Raw genomic sequence first — 24,580 nt, forward strand, 5'->3', positions numbered from 1 at the left:
CCATGAGTGCTCAGTGCCCAGGGGCCCCTGGAGGTACTAATCCGGCCTTGCTACAATTCACATTTTTTAATGGTGCGCATCAGAAAAGGAGTAGAGCAAGAAGAGCGTAGTGTTTGCGTGCATTGATGCCGTGCGCAGATTATTCCAGCCTCCTGCCGGACAGTGATGGATAATGAACGATAACCCCTCATTATGCTGCGCCTTCAGGTTTATTGACAGTTTGGCTCAATACCTGATGAGTTCAACTGGAATTTTTGCTGATAGATCGAAGTGTGTTGTTGCCCATTATCAAACTAAATGCCTGTTTGGATAGCTGACTGACAAGACTGGATAGCCTGGTTAACAAATGGCTCAAAAGGATCATCAATACTTAAATACATTAGCAGCGGGAATTGATCCGCTCATAGAAGGGCATTTGGGGTAGTCTTACAAAGGAAAATAGAGTCATAATATTTGAATATCGGATGGTATAGATTCGCAAACAGAGTATAACACCAATCCAAAGTTAAGTTTTCCAAGAAATAAACTAAAACAGGATATCCAGGAACCAACAGATGTACCTTTTGTATCCGAGTGACCCACAGAGAGGTTAGAGCAGGCCAGTTCTTTCACAACAGGACCTTTTTTTCTGTCACAGGGAACAGAGAGGATGAGCTCTTTGTGTACTATTTCTTTTGATTCTCTGTAACCCTCTCAGCTTTCTCTCTTCTTCAGAGAGGGATCACAGTACAAAAAGTGCCACAGCAGGGAATAAGACCCAGCTGGCTTGCATGGGGGGGGTGTTGGTTGGGGCACGGAGAATCATCCACAAATGAAACTTTTATTTTAAGAGTACAGCTCGAGGCACGGAACAGATATAAACCCCCAGTGAGACACACTTTAGAAAACTTGTCATCAGTCATCTCTCCTGTAAAGATTCTGCTCCCAATAAAACTGCACTTTCAATTAATGATTTAAGGGAAAACCAAGTTCTTCTGAATGACATGTGGTTAATGTTGTGAATTGAAACAAAAACAAAACAAAACCTCAGCAACAAAACGTATTATCATTATTTAAATATCAGTTTTTTTTTTGCCTAAAACAAATATGTGTGTGTAGATGACGTATCTAAGGTACATTTAAATTAGGCAAAGTTAACTTAAGTATTGCTGGAATAATTTCAAGTTTCAGTGGAATTGATTTAGGACACTGTCTGTAAGTTAAATAAGAAGGTTAATACCACTCTCATGGCCGTCCGCTAAATATGAAGTTATGGCCAGCAGCATGTTAGCTTAGCTTAGCATACCAAAAATACTGGAAACGGCGTGGAAACAGTGGTATCAACTAGTCAATCACAAGGTAGCCACGTCCGTAAGCGGTTACGACTATAAACTCCTTAGTAAAAAGGTTTAATCAGGTGTCAATTAAGTAATTTTATCATAGACTTCTATACAATTTGACTTTGTAAGCCATTAAAAAGAATGCAGGTGTAAAACTATTGTATATTGGCTTATGAAACCTGTCTTGCCAGCTGAAATTCTATACAGTGCTTTTTATTTACAGTTAAAAACACCAGTGTCATAGTCAAATAGATAGAAAACAGCAGACACACACACTCCAATTACTGCCTAGGTTAGGGTATACACTTATATTCCATGCTGTTAAACTCTGTTGTCTGAATCCTCTCTTCTTGGATCATGATGTCTTTGTGAAAGTATTTATTTATGTGTGTGTGCGCGATAGCTCAGAATCAATGGCAGGTGTACGATGTCTGGTCCTTGTAGTCAAGGTTGAGGTTATTGGAGGGCACCGTCTTGGGACAATGCTGAACAAGGCAGTCAAAAAAAAATAACTCTCCTACAACCGCAGTCATCCATCAACCGGGTGAAGTTATCAAACTATAACTTAATCCATCGATCTTTGTCTTTCTTTTGTCTCTGTTAGCTATTTTTCTTCTCTCTTTCTTGGTTATTTTTGACTGCCATTATTCATTTTCTTCTAAATAACTAATCCTGTTGTCCGAGGCCTTTCTCTTGATTCCTTCATTTTACCTTCATTCTGTCATGGCCTTGTCGGAGTTACCCTCCCATTACTCTGTCTGTTTTCTCCGTGTTCATCTCCACCCTGAGTTAATCTATACTGAGTGACGGTCAGAGAGTACTCGAGTGATGAGCCGAGCAGCCATGCCGTGCGGAAGTAAGTGACAACGATTGAGTAAAAAAAGAGCGGGAGTGACAGGCGTGGCGTACCGTGGCACATACACCAATATTTGAGAGACAATGGGAGACAGTTTGACGAGAGGATGTGAAGATGAGGAGGGAGATGGTGACACAGTGAGCGAAGGACGAAGTGAAAGTAAAGAGATGTTTCAAGTGGCAGCAGGTGATGGAGGTGGAAGGGGAGGTTTGCTTTGAGGAAACTTAACATATTCATTCAGATTTCTGTAAGATATAAAGGAGAGGAAGTCATGTGAAGAGGTGGAAGATGAAAAATAAAATAGAGGAGAAGAAACCAGAGAAAATAGCAAAGTACCTGAGAAAGATGAGAGGAAGAGGAGGAATAAAGAACAGATTAACAGAGGAGCAGGGCTCGACAGTAACGGTTGCCAGGTTGCCATTGGCAACCATTCAGAAAAAATGTCAACCACTTCTTGGCCTTTGGTTGCCATCAGTGGCAACCAGTTTTTAACATAAAGAAATAAGGACAGCTAAATGTGCACCCCAAAATAGATAAATGTTAATTATTTGTTGTATTAAGAGTGATATTTAATTATTGTTGTGACCAGTCGGAACCTGATACTTAAGTTGCACGTGCATTGGTGTGATTACGGAGCCAGAAAGAGACGCACGTTGAGTCGCGGGCGTGGTGCGCCATGGGTGTTTCTCAATGTCGAGGACGCTTGCTTGGTAGCACATGTCTTCCGAGTCACTTGCTTCAGAAGCGAGGCAAGAATCCTTCCTAGCCTTGGAAAACTAAGAATGTTTGAACAGGTGTGCAGGTGTGCGTCATTTGAGAGGCCCCGCCTTAAATGGAGCGCAATTTCCGCCAAAGATTTGGAAATTGGTCCGTGCGCAAAGCATTGTGGGCATTTTAAGACCGCGGAGTCGACACATGTGCAGCCTCGAAATTTCTCGCTACGAAGTACGCCTGCCTCGGTAGAATTCCAAGTATGCTGGACATTGGAACAGTCCTTCGGCGGCACACGATGACGTAGTATGCTTGAAATGGTGGCTCTGGAGCAGCCTTCCTCGACATTGAGCAAAGAGGAAATGGGTAAAGTCTTGGGAGGCGAAATATATATGTACATTCTACTCCGTTGTCCATTCACTTCCGGTAAAAGATCCTTCAAAATAAGAGTCCCGATCTTATTACTACCAAAATAAAAGTGCAAAAACGTAACTTTACCATAGGAAAATATTGGCATAAAAATGTAATCACTTCTATAAAAAGGTAACACATTTTAAATATAGTTAGACATATTAAAGGTAATTTATAGCATTAATTATTAATATGTAATTCTTAACTGTGAATGGTTTTCATTTATTTAACATTAGAAATGTATTAGTCTGGCCAATCCAAGACTTCAATGCTGAATGGCCAATGGATCTATGGTGGGGGTCAGCACAAAGGTCAAGAAAACCCACATTTGAAAGGGAGACAACGGATGGCCAAGAAACTAGTGATCTGTTATGAACAGAACAACAGCTGCACTACTGGTGTTTTGAATACCAGCAATTGAGGGTGGACAAGTTTACTACCACTTAAGTTTCAAATAATTGTGTTAATTACTTATTTTAAAGCATTTGAACATTCTTTTGTGTCACATGTTCATTATTAAGTTGATGTATATAACTGTATAATATCTTAATTATTTAAAATATAAGGTGACCAGTATCCTTTTACTGGATTTGTCAGCATGTGACAGAAAGATTTCATAGAGAATCCACCAAATACTCTCCTGCTGCTACCTGGAATACAGTGCAAGGTGTCAAAACAAAAATACTTGAAGGGATGTAAACAAATAGGCTGGCTGCACAGTTATCATTCTAGTAAAACATGCCCTGGCTTGTTTGTATTTCTTTATATCCATCAAATGTCTTTATTTGTACATATTGTGGTGGTCCATTTTTAAATCCATACAGCATTTTTAGTTGCTGCACTTGTTTGGTCGAATCGTTGAACGTTTGTAAATGCTGGCTTGAGGACACATGTTGGTGAAGATGCTTCTTGATTTCCACGTGTTTTGGCACATTTGTGTTTTTTTATATTTGCATCGTTTCTGAAGCTGCAGCGTGTTTCTCCTAATGGAAATGGTTTGTGCCATTTTACTGCATTTGCACCTGTTGGCCCCCCTATATTTGACTTAGGGGCAGCATTTTGAGAATAAATCAAAAATACTAGCGTAGCGCATATACAGAAAGTGCGACTTTATTTGCAAAATGTCAACTTTATTATCAACATTTCGACTTTATGCTCGAAATTATACTCAAAATGTCAAATGTACTTGTTACATTTGATCTTTATCCTCCAAATTTCGATGTTATGCTTAAATCGCAAACATTTTTTATTTATTTTTTTAAAACCTCCCAATTACCCCCCCTTATTCCTGGCCCTAACATTACTTGGTGAGGAGATACCAACCCGAAAGTGTTTTACCTAATGGAAATCTTCTGGGCCGTTTGCACCTGTAAAACGGACTTTGGGCTTGAATTAAAAATAAAAACGTTAGATATTTTTATTTGAATTTTTCGACTTTATTCGAAACATTATACTCAAAACGTCAAATTGTACTTCTGACATTTTGTTTTAATCCTCATAATGTTGATTTTATCCTCCTTATGTTTGCCCTCTTATGCCTGACCTCAAAACTCTTTAATAAGAATGATAGGAAAATACAACACCATGGCATCAAGAGTGGAAAATACTATGAAACCACAGCCAAGCAGAGAGAGAGAGTGAAATGATTTAAGACTGATCTCCTATTCAATCTGTCCTCTGCCCTTCGTCTCCCCCCCATGACTTCCCCTCTACATCCATCTCATCCCTCTTTTCTTCCCGTCTAGATTTTCCACAAACACCTCTCACTGCCTCTCTGCATCCTGCATTTTTTTTGATGGTGGTAAACCAATCTTTAGTCACCACCACTTTGTTTCCCATCTCTTAATTAATGACCTGCTTTCCATTAGAGGAAATGTGCTGAGGACACTTTAATGTCAGACTGCAGGAAGGAGGAGGATTAGCTGATTTGTGGCACATCGCAGAGCTCTAGTGTAAAGTCATGGGAGTGTGTAAGCAGCGCGCAGTGTTTGTGTGCATTTTGTTAGTGTGTGTATTCTTAACACAACTCCTGATGCACCCTGCCAAAGATTTTAGGCGAATTTAGGCCTAGAGTTTTGGATATAATTCAAACAGCAAGCAAAGACGAGCTACTTGCAGTGGAAAAAATCAAGACATGCGGCTTATAATCAGTGGGGAGTTCGTGAAAAGATAAAAAGTAAATGGTGACAGGGAAATTAAAGAAAAGCCCTTAAACTTTCATGTAATAAAAGTTTGAAAAATGAATATTCAAGATAACTTTCAGAAAACTGAATAAAATATTAGGTAGCGTTTCCTTCTTTTCTCCGTGTTTCCTGATGAGGTTTGCCCGGTTCATGGTCGGACCCAAAGGCGCTATTTAAATTTTGAAAATCTAGTTCACATTCAACATTATGTCTGGGATTATTCAGAAATGTATAGCGTCTCTTCACTGGATTTCCTGGGAATGTTTCTGTTGCGTGAGACATAATTCAGCAGACGTCTCCACGTTTGCGGTCAGCCAAAGACCAAAGTAGTGTAAGTATGCTAACGGACAGAAAAAACACACGACCACTATCGCTCAGAGTTTGGCCTGGAGTAAGAGCCGTTTATTGTTTCTGCGCATGCTCATTAGCATCAACACGTTTCAGGCACATTATGATGATGTCATACACATCAACATAAACATGACTTTGATATTATACAAATATGCTCAACAGTTTCTTTTTCTGAATTCTCTCTGAACACTATTCCCTCTCCCAGTCTAATATGTCACTTCCTTTTTGAGATTGCTGTCCTTTTCCCCCTCCTCCTACCTGTCTGCACTCCCTTCCTATCTATATCTCTCCCCCAATCCCTCCCCCTTTCCCTCTGTCAGTTCCTATTCCAGTTTCTTTCCCCATGTTTCTTAATCCCCCCTCCCGCGATAATTCCCCTCCTCTCTTTGGCAGCCGCTTTCCTCTTTTCTCCTCCCCTCCCTTCTCTTCCTGCTTCCCTCTTCCTCTCTGTTTATCTCACTCTCGCTTCCTCCTCTGCCTCTATCCATCCATCCCTAAATCAGCCCCTATGGACTGCAGCAGCTTCACATGTTACAAGCGTGCTCCCGCTAAAAAACGGGGATGTGCAGAGGTTTTAGCGCGGCAGTTACGCACATACTGAAAAAGGTTACATGGATAAAAGGTAAACAGAGATGAATGGATACCACAGGGGAGAAGGGAAATGATGGAGTTTTACAGAAAGAAGAGGGACACAACTGCGAGAAGAGAGTGTCAGTGACACATAATGAGTGAGAGTCAGCAGCGCTCATTTACGCGTGTGTGTGTGACAGAGAGAGAGAGCAAAAGGGAGGGGGGAGTGAGCGAGAGAGGGAGGAGTGAGTTGCGGAGGGAGGAGTGAGAGAGAGAATGTGTGTGTGCGAGACATTGTCATCCAGTCCTGACAGAGAACAGCAGCAGCAGCGCGAGCATCACCGGCCGGCGGGATCCAGACGCACTGAGCGAGGAATACGGAAATACACACTGATGAAGAAGCAGCAACAAAGGGAGAGGATGGAATAAAAAAAAAGAAAAGAAAGAGAAAAAGCATTTTATTGCTTCTCTTCCTACTTCTGTTTGGAGCATCCCACAAGCAGAGCACCAGTGAAAACACATACATATGATATATATATAAAATTCCTATACATATATATCAAATTATGCCTGTTTTCAAAGAAGCTGCAGCCGGACAAGGACTGAATTGACAGAACAAATCCATTGCATGACAAATTGGGAGATAATATGCAGCATTTGACTTAAAACTGTTGCATATTAGATTTCTTTTTTGTACATCTTTTTCGCTCAAAGGGGGGAAAAAGACAAACAAATACATTGATGCAAATGGAACATTTGGAAAAACTGAGTTGTTGAACAACAAAGGTCTTCTGCTGCAGGCAGTCCTATATTTCCAAGTGGGCTTCTTTTGAAAACAGGATATTTTTTTCTGATCTGCCCTCATTGCCACACGGCCGTTTGGCTGTCGCATCTCCACTTGCCTCTCGTGCGTATGGGCTGGGGGAGCTTTATTCCGGCGAGGCTTGCACAAGTGCGACACTGAAAGTGCAGAGGGCAGTCCACGGGCTCTCTGACCCCACGCTGATATTTCCTCAGCGACGAAAAAAGCCCACCAAGCTCGGGTTGAGAGAAAAAGGGTGAGGTAAGTTGTGGTGGGGATGAAAGAAAGAAGCAGAAAATATCAAAAACAGAGCATTTAGGGAGACCAAAATGTAAACACAGAGAAACTGAGTCTAAAGAAGAACAAGGAAAAAAAAAAACACTAACTAAGATCCGTCATGTGGGACACGCCACTCATTCCCACATATTTTACAGGGACGTGGATGCAGCAACGCTAAGACATTAAGATCAGAGATTCAGCGTCCCAACATCAGCCCCCTTCCCCTCCCACCTCTCTCTTTCTCCTCCTCTGCCCTTAGTCTTAGCACTTGTAGGGCAGGCTGGTGTCCTGGGTCTGTCAGATCCACAGAGAGGAGGGGTTCCTCTGGAGCAGCAACAGGAGGCGAGGACAAGAAGCCATTGGACTCCTTGTGTGTCGCTTAAACAGCTACAGACTCAGAGCACTGTCACCAGGGGGGTTTGAGCTGCTGTGAATGTGTGTGTGAGAGAGTGTGTGTGTGTGTGCTTGAGAGACAACACGAGAGCTTTTGGACCCTAAGGATTTCAGCTTGACGAGACCCCGGAGTAATGTTTTAAAGAATATTGCAGAGCTGTTGTTACCTGTTGGCTGGAAATAGGAAGGACATATACCCTACGTGATCTTTCCAAAACAAAAGATCAACTTTCAATCTCGCTCCAAAAGACTGGATCTACACATCTCAAGGAGGGGGTTCACCACAGTGGAGCAAGGCAGCAGAGGAAGAAGATGCCCACCACCAAAATAAAAAAGCGAGACGTTGAGAGTAGGAGGAAGACAGATGCGAGATAAGCTCTGAGAGGGAAAATTGGAGGAGACACACAACAACACTCCACTCGAGTTTTTCCAGGACATCTGAACTGATTTGACTTCAGCTTTGAGATTTGTTATCCACTCAGGAATAGGAGTCTGTCTCCGGAGTGCAAATCATTTCATGTGGGAGCCTGTGACTATCTCTGAGTTTGAGAGGAATCTTCCTTCTTTTTCTGCGTGTGCTAACAGTTTTCCACTTTTCACGGATTATTCTCCCACTCAGCAGGGGGGCTTATTGCAGGATGTGCCAGAGGCAAGTTCATTCGTAGGTAACACGCCCTCTTAAACTAGATTCCCTCCAAGCCAAACCGGATTAGGATTTGTCTACAACCGCCTCTGCTGTCTGCTGACGACATATGGCTTTGTGAAAGGTGACAGTTCCTGCATTTTTGAATATTCATGTGCTTCGATAAACACACACCTACACACATAACGTAAGCTGCCAGGGACTGTGGTGATGAGTCTGTGCATTTGAGTGTCAGCTCACAGGGGACACATTCACTCCTGTTGAGATGGGAGATTGATTTCTTGCACTCACTTGTTCCTCTGCCCCTCGACGACAATTTCCCCTTCTGTAACTGTTTGCAGTAATAACTCCCACAACGCTAAATGAATGCTCTTTCTTTTTCTTCCAGGCATGCATATATAGGTTAACCCCAATGTGTTCATCAGATCTGTTATCTCAGAGATTCATTGACTAGAGGATTTCTAACTTTCTATTTCTTTGTTGTTTTTTTAAACCTAGGAGATTTACTATCATTACAAAGTACACATCAGACCTACCAGAAGACACTGGCGTAGATCCAAGATGGCGCCCTCCATCCATCCGTTCTTGATAAGCCTTTCCCTGGCCATTCTCCTGGGACTGACCTCTTTCGGGGGACTGAACTCTTGGCCCTCAGGTCAAGTTTTGGCGCAGGTTCCTACGGACAACCAGACGACAGAGCCCTCTACGATACCTGAGGCCGCGCTGGCAACGCCGACACCGGAAGCGGAGGACAAAACGGTTCCGTCGAACGGTGGCCGTTGCTGGGGTTACTACGACGTCATGGGCCAGTGGGACCCGCCCTTCAACTGTAACGTTGGTGTCTACCTGTCCTGTTGCGGCTCCTGCTTCTACCGCTTCTGCTGCCAGTTCAAAATCCACAGTTTGGACCAGACTGCCTGTTCCAACTATGACACGCCGGTCTGGGCGAACACCGGGAAGCCGTCAGAACCCGTCACCGAGGTCCGAGAGGAGCCGGACAGAGATCAGACCCACATGATCGTTTATATTATTTGTGGAGTGGTGGCCATCATGGTGTTGGTCGGGATTTTCACCAAACTCGGGCTGGAGAAGAGTCAAGGAGGACAGACCGACATGACCAACTCCAGGTATGAAGTGAGAACGGCGGATTGATGGTTGGGTGGATGATGTTGGCCAATGATGATAGTGGTTTCGCTAACCACATCATCCATCTGATGTTGATATATTTAATTCAAATATAGGATTATCTTGACTGGGAGAAATAGTCCCTGTTGCCTAGGAGTCATTCAATTGAAGAACATACTGTATGTGTACTGTAAGAAGCTTTCTGTAGTTTGTACATTTATTCTTTACGATACATTTTTTCGTAATCTTCCTAGATTTGTTTGCAACAATGCAAAAAAACAATGGTTCTTAAATAAAAAGGCCACCTCCCAAGCTTTTTCCAGCAATAACTATCTAATGAAGCTTAGCCAAACTTGGGAGGCTAGCAACCTGCAGACAAATTTCGTGTCAACTTTCGTGTGGGGCACATTTGTAATCTGTTATTACAGGCTAACTTACATAGACCCTCCATTAAAGTACAACAACAAATAAGTGGGAGCCCCACATTTTCAAAGTGTTCCTGGGGTTTGTTACCATTATGTACTTGGTAAATTAAAATAGCATTCCTTTGTACTGCTCATTACTGGAAACATTAATTTCACTAATGATATTTGTTACTGAATAATGCATTACTGCCCAACCAATACAGAAAAACGAAACAAATCTGCTCTGCTTCTCCGCTGCAGCACACAGTGGTTATGCATGTACCTGTGTGAAAGCCTGCCTGTGGTGTCGGCCTGCGTGTTTCTGCTGATGTGTGAGAAGGTCACCGGCTGGGCTGTGAGTCAGGCGCCTGAATCACAGCGAGGCGATAATTTGTGAGACTTTTGCATGCAACCACGAGGGAGCAATGGACGTAGTAATGGAGGAGAGGGAGGGAACCTGATGGAGGTCAGGCGGTGGGACGGAGATCCCGAAGGACAGATGTCGGGTGATAGTAATGGAGGAGTTTGGGGGGGATTACAGTGTGGTTGTGTTGTGTTGTCTCCCGCATTGATAGGTGATTGATTACTGTGACACAACTATGACTGTGGCAAAGCGCGGCCTCCAGTGAACAACGAGAAGAGAGGCGTTTTTTTTTGGGAGGGTGGAATATTGAGCTGATCCGACTGGAATGCAGCCAACGGCTAATTCTAGTACCCAGAATAGGGGTGTGTATTTTTGTTTGTGTGAGGGAGGGGGGGGAAAGGGAGAGGAAGATGAGGGGGATGGTGTGTGTGTGTATGTTTGTGTGTCAGACCACGGGGGTTACTTTAAAATCCTGTCATTACCTGATCTCCTCCACCTCCCAGGGGGGTATGAGAGGTGGAGGATGATGGCGGTGGACATCAGGACTTGTTAGTGTTACACTGCAATGAGCCAACCATAACACAATGAAAGCTGGCACCTCTTCGCGCATGTTCTCCCCTGAATCAAACAATTATGCATGAGGCTTTATACTTGAATCAAGGGCTTGTTTTGGAGATATTTTCTGAAATGTGGTTGTCTGTCTGTCCTCACCACCTCCAGGTCAGTGTGTCAAAAGATATTCTGCATATGTCTTGAAGTTTCTCCGAAGTGACATCTTGTTTCCTCCGATCAGCAGGACAGATGTTGGCAGGCTGAAGTGTCCCCGGAGCAAGACACTGAAACTCTGCTGTCTTGACCGTTCACTTTGACCTTCCTGGTAGAATGTAGTTACTTCTTTCCCCCAATGGAAGTAAATAAGATCCTTTTAAATCAAGTAAATGAGCAAGTGTATGCCAAACTAGAAGGGCACTCGGGCTCCACCAAGGTCGTTTCCATAATATAAAATAATGCCTGTACTGTATGTGCTTTGTTATTTGGATCCGATCCAGAATTTGAATGAGTTTTTCCTCGCCCCATGCTCAAGTACATCCTTCCATCAAGTTCCTGGAAAATTGGTCTATGAGTCTTTTTTTCGTAAAGCTTTTAAAAACAGACCAACATACAGAACTGAAAACACGACCTTGGTAATGGATGAATGCAAATACATTTTAGAGAGTTATTTGAGCAATCATGTGTAGAGGACACTTTCAATTGAGCAATCAAAGGAAAACACAAGTCCATTTTTATTTCTGTTTGTAAATTAGAAAATACCTGCCCCAGTGCTTTGATTGAATTCACTGGACAAACAAGTTAAAGAATAATGAAAACCAGTTGTTTTCACTTGAAATAATTTGAAAAATCTGCCAATAGAACAAGTGAAAATTAGCTTGGTAAGATTTCTTGGAATAAAATGGGATATTTATTTAAATCAGATCTTGTAATTAGCTAGCTTTGAACTATATTTGACCAGAATCAGGAAATGCTGTGTTACAATATAAGCCGCAAATACTCAATAGTGTTCTGTTTTCTGATGTTAGTTGGTGATTTTCCAATAAATATGTAAAAAAACAAAAATGTAATCGGAGATACAACTCAAAATAGGATTATTTGATTTAACAAGATGATACATTGTCTAAAAACAAGAGCCTATATCTCACTGCATTGTTACTTCTGAAGTTAATATGTCTTATAGCAATTGCAAAGGTATATTCTGACTAGATACTGGGCAAGATTTCAAATTCTTGTAGTGTTTTTGATAGAATTGTGACAGAAAAGAGGTCACAACTCTTCTCGAAAAACATCTTTGTCAGAGGCTTGTCAAAAAGGAATTGGTATTGTCTTTCAGGGCCAATCACATTCCCAATCTGGCTGAAGGACAGGGGGAGCCCAGTAATGGACAATGGTAACTATAAACTAATTAATTGCATCTACTTAAAGCAATGCCTACATCTTAACAGGTTTTATATTAGTACACAATTTAAACATTTCCCCCATCCAAGCCATTACACAATGTTAATGAAAATAACATCCTTTGAATCGGCTGATAGCAACCGGAACGTTCTCTGTGCGTTTAGAAAAAAACAGTTATCGGATCAAGTGAACTTGAGTGAGAAAGGTTTTTTAGTGGCTGATAAATGGATGGAAACTATCTTAAGAGACGGGAAAAACTGTCCTTTAGTTAGTCTATGCTCCTCAGGTCATATTTCTGTCATTTATTCCTATCATAATTGTCTTTTCAAAAAAATCTAAATTGTCTCAGCACTGTTTTCCGGTGTTTGGGGCTAAACACAGATCTTGGAGGCAGCACTTTACACGCACTCTGTGATAGGCACACAAAGAAGCAGTTGAAAATGTGCCATATTAAAAAACAAAACAATGTTAGGACAATGTTATCTCAAGCTTTAGGACAAACAGAAAAGGAGATAGTGTGAAAAACAATGCAAAAAAGATTAGAAATTCGTTGAGGTCTTTATGTTTTAAAGAGTAATATAACCTCCAAATTGTTAAATGAATTGCCTAAACTATAAATGACAAGTAACTGAATTAAGTTTGAGACCACAATTATAAAAATGTCTTGGATATAGCCTGATTTTGCCTGAGAGAGACAAACACACAGCCAGTTTCTCCGTAGCCTGGAGGAGCCCTGGTGAAATTGTTTATCGTATTCTAACATTCATTCTCAACCTGCATACATTGACTGCACTTTCACTGTGTGCGGGAAAGTGCAATGGGTGTGTGTGTGTCCACATGTGTGTGTGGGTGTGTCAGTGTTTCCACATGTGTGTGTGGGTGTGTCTGTGTGTGCACTGAAGGAATAAATCCAGCCACAAAGCTGTTAAGGTGGTAATGCGCTGAAACCCCGGGTCAGGCAATCACAACAACCAGCAGTGCAATGATGTATAGCACACAACACACACACACACACACACACACACACACACACACACACACACACACACACACATACACACACAGTGTATTCCTGCCTTGGTTCTCAGTTATGTGAAAGTGCTATGGGATTCAGTGTTGATGTAGTATTTCAAACAGTGACATTCTTACTCTTGTCTTTTTGTCTTTCTTCTCTCCCTTCATTGCATGGACTTAAATCCTCTCCTTTACCTTAACCTCCATCTTTTCCATCTGAATTTTTCCCATATATTTATTTGATCCATTTACTCAATAATCCATTCTTTAACCCGACCAACGACACCCCAAATCCTCCCCTCAGCACACCACCTCTCCCCCCAGGCTCTCAAATGGAGGGAGTACCGTCGTCGAAACCCCCTGGGTCTGGAGAGGGCGGTCTCAGAAGGCTACTCTTCTGCAGGATCAGACCCCCTCTCCGATCACCTGCAACCCAGAAAGGGCGGGGGACCACGCCCTGCCCGGCGGAACGTGTTTGACTTCCCTTCAGCCCCATCTGGCCACGCGCTGGGACGCCTTCATGGTGCTCAGGATTTCCCTGTTGGAACTGATTATAGGATATTTTAAGAGTAGACTTGAATACTTAATATTTGTAGTATTTCTGACAGAGTTCAAGGTGCAAAGAATGCATTGTCTGAGGGAAAAGTCACAGGAATAATATTACCCAGGGTTCCTTAGAGAAAAAATATGTTAGAGGTTCTTGAAGGTGTTCCTTAAAGTCTCACCTGCAGTTGCAAAAAGGATACCAAACAGCTGTTCTTGCTTCCTAAAGAGGCGCTGTGTGTTAATGTGTCTAATCACCTGCGTGTGTGTGTCTCAGCAGTGGGCCAATCAGCCAAGCTGCAGCAGATCTACAGCGACTTCCTGCCGGACTATTTCTCCATGACCGAGAGGCCCCCGGAGGAGTTCTGCCTCTCCCCCGACGCCTCATCTTCCTCCTCTTCTGGCACTTCCTCACACTCCCACATCTCTGTGGACCTGACGAAGAAGAGATGTGAGTGTGTGTTCATATGTGCATATCGACAATGACAGTGGGAATCAACGAGGAGTGTTTTAATACTTTATTGCAAAACGACTTGATGTCCAAGTGTTCACCATTTTTCTTGGTGCTCATTGCATTCATTTACTACCTCATCTGATGTAAAACATTTTGTGTTTTCTTTAAGAACTTTGTTTTAACAGACACAGTACAAATGACATGAGGAGATGTTTACACAATTACACTAGTGTGTTTGTTTTGTTTTTAAAAAGTATTATGTGTTAAATGCCTATGTGAAGCACTTTAAATTGCCTCTGTGCCTTAAAATGTGCTATACAAATAAACTAACCTTAAAACTAACACTAGATGCATTTATTTTATGGACATTAATAGGACATAGATCTTTATTGGATTAAGCACAATCATCATATTTCCTTAAAGTCAATTAATTGACTATACAATAACTGTAATATTAGATTAACAATATATATTCAAGTACAATCTAAATCCCCAAAAATAAAATAAAACAAGGGAAAATAAAATAAAAACAACTAAATAATTTTTTTTCAAAAAGCTCTTTATTTTTCTCATACTGCCTGTGCTGCAGCACCTCTTTTCACCCTCTGTCTGAAACCAGAGCCCAGTCTGTTGTGATTGGTCAACTGCTTCGAAATGTCCCGCCGCTTGGGCTGTCACGTACAGTATGTTGGAGTGCTAGCAAATAGAAGCGCAATTCTTATGTAGTGATGTCACTAAGTCACGGAAGTACACACAGGAGGCGAATGGAGGCGTTTCAGGCAGGAGGTAGTGTTTGGGAGAGAAACTCCTTCAAGAAGGAACTTTGAGATTTGATTCTCTGTAGAACATTTACATGCTCAAAAACCTTATGACACATTACAGAAAGGGAAAACCCTAAAAAGTATTGGACTTCCTATTATAGCATAACATTATTCATGTAGCTGAATGTGTAGTATTAAAGAAGATGAACATAGAGACAGGTTCAAGAAAACAAGATTTCATCACAATACTTGTTATTGAGGCAATGAGCCACATCTTTTTTCAGCCTTTCACAGTGTGAAGAGCTGCTATGTTGTCATGGAGATAATAACAGATGAGGACATGATAACAGGTTATTAAGTGATGTTCTCCCGATGCAGCTAAACACAACTGTTTCTAGTGTGTAACATAACATATCAAAGAAAATAATACTGCAGGTAAAATTCTCACATTACAGTTTGGAACATTTTTCAGAGCATGCAGGGTTGTTGACAAGTACAACAGCGAGTGAAATGATGTAGTTGAATCAAGTGCCTCTCACTGCAGTAATTTGAGGCCTCTTGAAGCAGCACGGGGCATCACATAATGAGCAGGGAGATCATCTTTCAGCTGTATCACCCAGGTTTACCTTCTTGAAGGGAACAACCTCTACACTGCTGAGTGTACTAGTGAGGGAACCAAGAGCCAGATTTACGGAGCCTCGTCACCTGTTTCACATACATTGTGTCCAGCGTTTTGAGGGTCACTTCTAAAATGTATTCTGTTACAATTACTAGTTACCTTTTTAAAAAATCTGATCGGTAACCTAATCTAAATATATCACAGTATAAAAGTAATGTAACCTGATTAGTTTCCGTTTTAACCACCTCAATGTTAAATGCAATGCAAAGAAATACAAGAGAAAAAAAAATACTTAAGTGTATTACGTAAAGGGAAAACCACAAAAATCTTTATAGGGACCCTTTAATGCCAAATCATAATGCAAAAGATAAATGAAGTGACATTAATTGCAAAAGCCATTATTTGTAGTAAAAAAGGATAACTTCTTAATTATTTTCTCCTTGCCAGGTTCGGTAAAAGCTGTGAACACAGCAGTGGATCTGATTGTGGCACACTTCGGCACCAGTCGAGACCCAGATGTAAAGGTAAGAGTTTTTTATGGATCAGATTGATGGCTACCTATAACTCATTTAACATCTAATACACAAGATAAGTTAAGATAATAACAGAAATGTAAATCTTTCATCACACATCTTGCCTCCCAATCCCCTAATTTGTCATCTTCTTCATCATTTGTTTCCCTGCCAGGCTAAGCTGGGGAACAGCTGGGTGAGTCCCAATGTGGGTCACCTGATCCTGAAGTACCTGTGCCCGGCGCTGCACGAGGTGCTGCAGGACGGTCTGAAGGCCTACGTCCTGGACCTGATCATCGGACAGCGGCGCTGTCAGCCCTGGAGCCTGGTGGAGGCCTCCACACAGCTGGGTGAGAACATCAGCAAAAACATGAAACATTAGCAAGGACACATGTAATGCTAAATGGCTGCTGAAATAACACAAACCTGCAAAATCCATACATTCTTTAGCTTCTTTCAGTCTATAGATATATTCAAATATAAGACTTAAAGAACATCTTGATTTTAGTATCTCCTTTTTATTTTAGGAATCATTGAAATAGAAAGGGTTGGGAGGGTTACTTTAAAAATTAAGTCTGTTCCATTTACTAATTACCTGTAAAAAAGAAATGTAATCAGTTACCTAATCTAAGTAGAAAAATATAAAAAGTAATGATTACTTTTGGTTACTTTGGATTACCTCAATGTCAAATGCAAAGAAATTAAATACTAGAGAAAATGAATATCCAAAACAAAGTATTTTTTTACATGGTTTTTATATGCTAGAAAACAGAACGATGTAGCCTTAGATAGGAAGAAACCAATATATTAAGTATGAAAAATGTGTCCACTGTGTCCTCCTTTTACCTGAAACAGAATAAGACATTTTTAGTTTAACACAGTATATGAATTGAGAGCACCCACTGTATTTCTAACAAACAAGGTGTTGATATATTGTGATTTTAAGGGTGATTTCAAGGGTGTCTATTACCATCTTGCCGGGGACAACAGCTGGAAATTAGCCATGTCGGCTAAAGCTGCTCCATTTACTGTTTTTGTGACAGTTCATCGATGGGGACTGTCCACGACACTATAAATAAATAAACTAAACTAAACTAAACCTACAGAACTGTCAACAAGACAATTAAACAGGCTATAACAGGCTCAAATTATAGAAGGGGCCTACAGAATAATATAGTTGTTTTAAGTTTAATACATGAATTAAAAGCATACACAATATTTTTGTTTTAGAATGTAGGTTTCCAGTTACCGCACTTACAAAATGGTTGTAATGTGAAAAAATGTGCTTCCTAATATATATGTATTTATTTTAAAATGTATTGTAACATTGTAACCCTGCTAGTTATCAACCCTTTAAAATTGTGCTAGTAATCTGATTACATCTTATTTTATGTGGGTGTCAGGGAATACAGCTATGTTTTTTTTCTCTCCTGATTACTTTATCCCGTTACATTGTTTTCCATTTTTCCCCAAGCCTGGTCTTAGGTTAATGCTAGGCCGCACCTGAAAATATACAAAAACTGTGTTGCTCATTTTAACCTTTAGGTGGCGCCTCTGTTTTGGAGTGTAGACAGTTTGACAGAGAACCAAAAGGTGCCTATGGGTGACATGTAACAAGAAGATGTTCTGTATGTGTGTTTCAATCAGGCCCGTCCACACGGGTTCTCCACAGCCTGTTCTCCAAGGTGAGCCAGTTCTCTGAGCTCACAAGCCACAGCATGAGACTCAACGCCTTCATCTTCGGCCTGCTCAAGTGAGTCACTCTTTCTCATCATAGTATTTCCTGTCATGGTCCTATTCTTTATACATATATTCTATAGCAACAATGGCTCTCATCCTAGGGGACAGAATATTTACATGACTGGTTTAAGACCAAAAGTAGAGCTAAACGAAAGTGCTTGCTTCAATTTTCCCGAAAATCAGTTATTGCAAGTCTAACATTGAGATTGCTGTTATGTTTTGGTCTCAAGTTAAGATACATGCTTTGGTTCATACTGTGATTTTGAATAAGTGGTTAGCCATGTGGGGACCTGCTTCATATCCCGGGATAAAAGTGTGATCTCCACAAAGGTTCAAGGACAAGTACATTAAACACACACACACACACACACACACACACACACACACACACACACACACACACACACACACACACACACACACACTTTATCCAGATCGCGGGGTTTGACCATTTACCGTTCATAGACTCAAAAGTTTAAAAGTGTTGATTTCTCATTCTAAGTCTCACTTATATTGTAGGATAAAAGCCGTACTTTTAGATAAATATGGTTTTAATTTGTTCTACCATGTCGGGACTAAATGAAACTGTGATTTTAAAACTTTATTTCCTTATATTTCAGCCTAAAATCTTTGGAATTCTGGTTCAATCACCTCTACACACATGAAGGTAATACTTAACTTGTACATCATTTAATTATTTTTAGATAGTTCTTTGATGTTTAAGTGTATGAAGTCAGTGGTTAGGTTTTAGGGTATTTGGTTAGTGTTACTGTGTCTTTTAGCTAGCCTTGTTTTTGTATAATACATGAACTCTCTAATTCCAGATGTTTCAATAATATATATTGTATATACTTTTATTTTAATGTCCGGCCCCTATTCTAAAGCTTCAGATTATCAGGGTATCCCATTTCACATATTTTCAAGTTTTATGATTGTACCTGTATTTAATTGTGGATAAAATGATTTGAATTCCTCTGAATCTTGTACCTTTTTTAAATTGATATTCCTCAGATATAATAGCAGCACACTACCAGCCTTGGGGTTTCCTCCCCCTGTCGCAGGGGGCGTGCCGGCCTCTCTTTGAGGAGCTCCTCCTCCTGCTGCAGCCGCTGTCGCTCCTCCCGTTCGACCTGGACCTGCTCTTCGAACCCCACCTCCTCCAAAAGGGCAAGGAGCACCTCCGTCGCAAAGAGCAGCTGTGCTCTGCGGGACAGAGTGTCGACCAATCCACGCGTTCAACCTTCCAGCTCATGAGAGGATGGAGCACTACCGTGAGCGAGATGGTCCGAGACTCAAGCGTAGAGGTGAAGAAAGAGAGGGCAGGGCTGAGACGGGAGGGGACGTGGCCGAGGATGGAAGGGGTCGGGGCGAGGAGGGAGGCAGCGGGAGATAAACTCAGAGTGAGGAGCGAGGCGGCAACGACGGATAGCATGACATCCGGGACTGTTAGTAACTCGGCCATAATGGAAGACGGGTTCGCTAATCTCTGGAAGGAGAGGGGGATGAGTGGAGAGAGAATGAAAGGCGTTGGACAAGAGAGCCAAGGAGAAGGTGAGGAGATAAACAGGAGGAAAGAAAAAGAGAGCGATATGGCTGACGAGGGGCGTCAGCGGCAGGAAAGACAAGCGGGATGGTGGTACCAGCTCATGCAGTCCTCCCAGGTTTACATCGACCAATCCGCAGAGGGGTCCAAGTTTGTTAAGACCGAGAAAAGAAAGAAGTCATCAGAAAGAAGACCGAATCAGCTGCCCCCCACCAGAGAGGGAGTGGTGGAGGGGGCCGAGTCCAGCCAAGAAGTGGAGGGCCGTATAAGCAGCAGTAGCTCCAGTGGGGAGTCGGCCGGATCCAGGAAGAAGCCCTCATGGATGGGCAGCCCACCCGACTCTGTTCTCAACCAGGAGAAAGAGACCAAACCTCTGGAGGCGACAGGGACTGGGGCTCAGGCTACAGCCCAGGAGGAGAGCCCATCCCAGGGTCTGCGCTGGGGGAGACTCTTTGGATCCACTCTTGGTTCTCCTTCCAGGGCGGTGGCGGCTGAACAGAAAGCAAAAACTAAAAAAAACAGGTAAGTAAAAAGGATAATCTTATGACAATCAATATTTTGTAAAAAAAAACAACAACAATTTATTCTATGAATGTGTGTGAATCTGGAGTATGATAAAATGAATCTAATTATTTCATTCTGGTGAAACATTTTGTGATCCTGCTCTGTGAGCTCCCCAAAATAGTCCCTTACTAAAATGCACTAATTTCAAATGTTTGAGGCACTGAGCCTTTAAAAAACAGAAAAAACATACTGTCTTTTTTTTTCTGTTTTAAGAGATATATATATTCAGTAGAAACTAAGGAACTTTGGGAAAACAGAAAGTATTAAGAGCGAGATTAACCCTTTGTTGGTTTGAGTCTTTTAATGGAATTTGATCCCTATAATATAAAAAACATGAATAACATCAGCCTTCTGGTTAAACCAAAACCAACCTTTATTTCAGCTATCAATACAATAACTGCTACATTTTTTCAAATTGTTTTTTTTCTCAGGCCTCCATCAGGATGGCTTTCTCTGGACAGATCTGTTTTTGACCTAGTAGCTCAGACGATTGGAACCGGTAGTGGGAAGAAGGCGGAGCCTCCGTCCACACAATCCTCACCTCCACCAACGTCAACCCCTCCTCCTGAAGCCAGACACAAGTGTCCATGGTGAGCAGAGAATAAACATCTTGCACTGTTTTCACACTTAAGGAGAGAGCTATAAGAAAAATGTAATACAAAACAACTTTTCAAGAACCTACTTATCAACCCACATTTATTCATTACGGTTCTTCAAATGTAAGGACCTGGTTTAAAAAACACAAAGCATGTAAATGCAGGCTTGCGGCGTCCTGGCAGACCTGGACAAATTCCACAGGTAGTTTCTCTCCCCCTGCCTGAAACACCTTGATTTGACTCCTTTGTTTACTTCCACTACATTATGACATCACTGCGTAAAATGTTTACGCTTGTTTTGGCTAGCGTTCCCACACATTGTACTTGATATGTTAAGGTACGGGACATATTTCAGAGGTTGACCAATCACAGCAGATGGGCTCTGGTTTTAGACAGAGGTTGAAAAGAGGTTCTGCAGCACAGGCAGTATGAGACAAATAAAGTCCTTTTGGAACAATAAAGCATTTAAACATGTCACAGTAGAGGTAACCTTCACATAAGATAACGAGACAGAGCAAATTTCAGAAATGAGAAGCTACAACAAAGGACCATTTGGTAGTAAGTTGCTTTAAAGATTGTCACCAGTCTAACAGATTTCCTCCATGCTGTGTCATCCCTCAGTGAAGTACGAGCGCTGTGTCACCACATCGCCACTGAGCCCGGACAGCTGAGCTTCAACAAAGGAGACATACTGCGGGTCCTGAGCAAGGCTGACCCAGACTGGCTTCTGTGCTCCCTGGGCTCCATTCAGGGCCTAGTCCCCATCATCTATGTCACCCTGAAGAGCATGGAGGACAGCCAGGAGGCCACCGGACTTGGGCGGTGCTGAATCAACGAGAGGAATTAATGCGATATATTTGGAGATAGACAGCCACACACCCAATAAAACAAAACCTGTTTTTTTACGGATAACTGTATATTTATTTGGGGTGATTCCTGAAAAGAAAATATGTACAGACACATGCAAGGGAAGCATGCAAGCTGAAAAACTTCAAGGGTACATCCTGACAAGTATGCATGCATACATCCATAAACCAAAAGCTGGACAAGAAAAACCCAAAGACACTCTGACGTGAAGCTAGCTTAACCGTGACTGTCCAGTGTCAAAATCATCATAGGAGAGGCTAATCACAGATATACACAATATGATAATATAACATGCCTAGCTGCACTCCGCTGTACTGTCTGTACGCTCACCTCGCTGTGCCACACTCATGTAGAAATCTGTTGATTCTTGCTTTTTTTTGGTAAGGTGGCTGTAAAAGAAAAAAAGTGTCTGCTTCAGTTGCATAGATTCACCATATTAGTATTCATATAAGCCAAGAAGAAAAGGAGGCAAACGTTGTAATGTTTTTTTAATTTTACATTATTTGATCAAAGCCTATATCATGACAAAGGGATAGAGAGCTTCATTTCCATACAATACTTACTACAGCTGTGATGAATTGATGGCTGATATTGTTTAAATGCATGTGACCTTAAAACAATCGTTATCCCTTCAATCTAGTTTCACCACAATCCCCCATCATCCAAGGACACTTCTGAAGAGCGAGTGGCTGCAGTCCGAGTGCATTCGATCTAACGGTACATACTGTAAATGCATATATGACTTCCACATGTGGTAATTTATTTATTTTTCAATAAGCAGAGAGGAGCATCCTGCAGAAAGACAGGGAAGGATGTCCAATGAAAGCAAAAGCATTGCTGAGGCCTTTTTTTTAATCTGTTAGGGATACAACCCTGAAAATGATTGCTAATTAGTTTTATGCGTTGCATTTAAAGAGGGGTAAAATATCTTATCTATGCCTTAAAGCGCTTGAGGAAAGAAAAGGGAGAATATACATTATATTTTGTATATGCTATGAAGTGACATTTCCCCCTGATTCTTTAGAAAGAAAAGTATAGAGATGATAGCGAGGGGATATTTTTGTGTCGTTTAAAGGGAAACCCCAACAAATTTTGTGATGGTGGTAAATGCCCAGGAATAAAATGCTGCCTTAGGTTACAAAGTCACCTAAAATGATGGTGAGTGTATACAGATGCCCAATCCAAATACTTCACAATATAAAATGGTTAAAAAAAATCAGTGTACATTTATTAAATAAAGGAATGCTTGTGTAGTTTTTGAAAAACTTACATAGGATACAATTGTTCCATTTAACATTTCTTTGTGTTCTTTTTTTGTACAGTCTTATTCTAAGCACTAAAAAAATGCATCCTACTGTATAATAAAATCCTTTAGAGCTACATGTATGAATGGTATTACTGGGTTAATGCATTTTATGTTAAATAAGGTTTAGCTTCTGTGCTAACAACCATAATGATAGCCGACATTGGAAAGTGTGAGGGTTATTTTGGGTTCTTCCATGCAGTTTGCTGTTCATTGACATCCCGTTCAGAGTTCACTTGGAAACAAATGCAGCAGTGAAAAAAAACAAACATGGAAGCTCAGGGGAAAGAGGTAAGAACAGATTGAGTTTTTATTTGGCATTTTCTTAGCTAAATTGCTGTGCTCTGCAGAGAGAAAGAAAGAAATAAGCCTTTGGCCATTTTCCTTTCTTTCTCTTGTTTTTTTTAATCTACTTTCTCTCTCCTCCCTGGCTGCCTGTAAATACCTCCAGCATCAATGACACTGCTCCTCTCTCTCTGTCCAGGCTATATGACGTGTATGTATGACATTATCAAACTAATATGGATGTTAAATAACAAAGTGCTCAACTGAAAAGGCTCCTGTCTTTTGTCCTTGAATGATGAAATGACTGTAAAAAGGTTTGTAGTTTGCTGATTAAAGAAATAGTGGATTACCAGAACATCTGTAGAACGATTTCAAGCATATTTTTTTGTAAAACACAATCCTTCCATTGGTCAAAATGTCTCTTTTCTAGGACACTTGTTAACGGGTGACCCTGAAAAAACCACTTAAAATAACTGCAAACTAGAATGTGAATTGAGAAGAACGCAGTGTTTGCACACTTCTATTTGTGTTGATTAAAAATGTATTTCTTAATAAACAGAAACAAACAGCTCTCCCTCAAATGTTCACAATTTGCGTTTGTTCTGATGTTGCAGCACAAGAATGAAGTTGAAGTTCATGAAGACAGCTAGCTAACGTCCAACCCAGTCTCACGGCATTTTGTGTCAGTCACGGCATTTCATCTATTGATTCGTGTTCACCAACACGATTTTCCCCTTTTTTTCTTATCACACAGAACGATTTTAAAAGCAATGTATTTCTATTGGTAGTATGTTTCGTGCCTGCAGCACGTCTTTTTGTCCGTTCGGGTCTTGGAAGACCGGAATCTGTGGGGTTCATAAAAACATGTTCTTACTCAATATCTTACCCTAAGCCTAACCCTTTTATTTTGTTGCTGTCGAAGCCACAATTATTGTTTTTATTTTAAATTGTAAAATGCCGGACTTTTTTTTCCGTCTGTGAGGAAAAGAAATGGGGCTCAGAGCCTCAGAATACTGAAATCTATATTTAAAAAAAAAAAAAAAATTCCTTCTAATTTGTTATTCTTTTCTAGATAACACACTGTTATTTAGTCAACAATAGCCACGTTCACACCGGAGTACTTTTCCCCGTACTTTTCCCCTTTAGTTCCGTTAGTACCCCTTATGTTGCGTTCACACCAAAAAGAGTACTTTTACCCCCATTTGTAGTGTTTGCTAAAGAGGTGGTACTATCCTGGGGAGGAAAAGTGCCCCAGTTCTGATTGGCTGTGCGAATTGCAAACCATGCCCCGTAAAACTCTGAAAAGTTTTGTGAAGCCGCCGTTGTATTTGTGGCATTAGCATTATTAGCATTAGCCCCGCGCACCAACGGAGAGAGAATAACTTATGGCAACACAAAAAAAAACATGGGAGCGGTGG

General features: G+C 41.2%; 1 protein-coding gene across 4 annotated transcripts in view; it reads left to right on the forward strand.

Annotated features, from left to right (window-relative positions):
- Positions 1-23,432, forward strand: part of rusc2 (RUN and SH3 domain containing 2) — a 58,987-nt gene extending 35,555 nt beyond the window's left edge. The window contains exons 4-12 of one of the 4 annotated variants that reach the window (XM_010770450.1): positions 13,680-13,898; positions 14,196-14,369; positions 16,200-16,276; positions 16,440-16,614; positions 17,912-18,017; positions 18,625-18,671; positions 19,016-20,069; positions 20,543-20,701; positions 21,329-23,432. In XM_010770450.1, coding sequence (XP_010768752.1) covers positions 13,680-13,898; positions 14,196-14,369; positions 16,200-16,276; positions 16,440-16,614; positions 17,912-18,017; positions 18,625-18,671; positions 19,016-20,069; positions 20,543-20,701; positions 21,329-21,536 — 2,219 coding nt within the window. In that variant the 3' untranslated portion in view covers positions 21,537-23,432. The remainder of the gene's footprint in view (positions 1-13,679; positions 13,899-14,195; positions 14,370-16,199; positions 16,277-16,439; positions 16,615-17,911; positions 18,018-18,624; positions 18,672-19,015; positions 20,070-20,542; positions 20,702-21,328) is intronic. The other 3 variants (XM_010770451.1, XM_010770452.1, XM_010770453.1) reach the window with 3 other exon arrangements.
- The last annotated feature ends 1,148 nt before the right edge of the window (positions 23,433-24,580 follow it).

Source organism: Notothenia coriiceps, unplaced genomic scaffold, assembly GCF_000735185.1.
Source record: "Notothenia coriiceps isolate Sejong01 unplaced genomic scaffold, NC01 NC01_scaffold00008957, whole genome shotgun sequence".
Classification (NCBI taxonomy): Eukaryota; Metazoa; Chordata; class Actinopteri; order Perciformes; family Nototheniidae; genus Notothenia; species Notothenia coriiceps.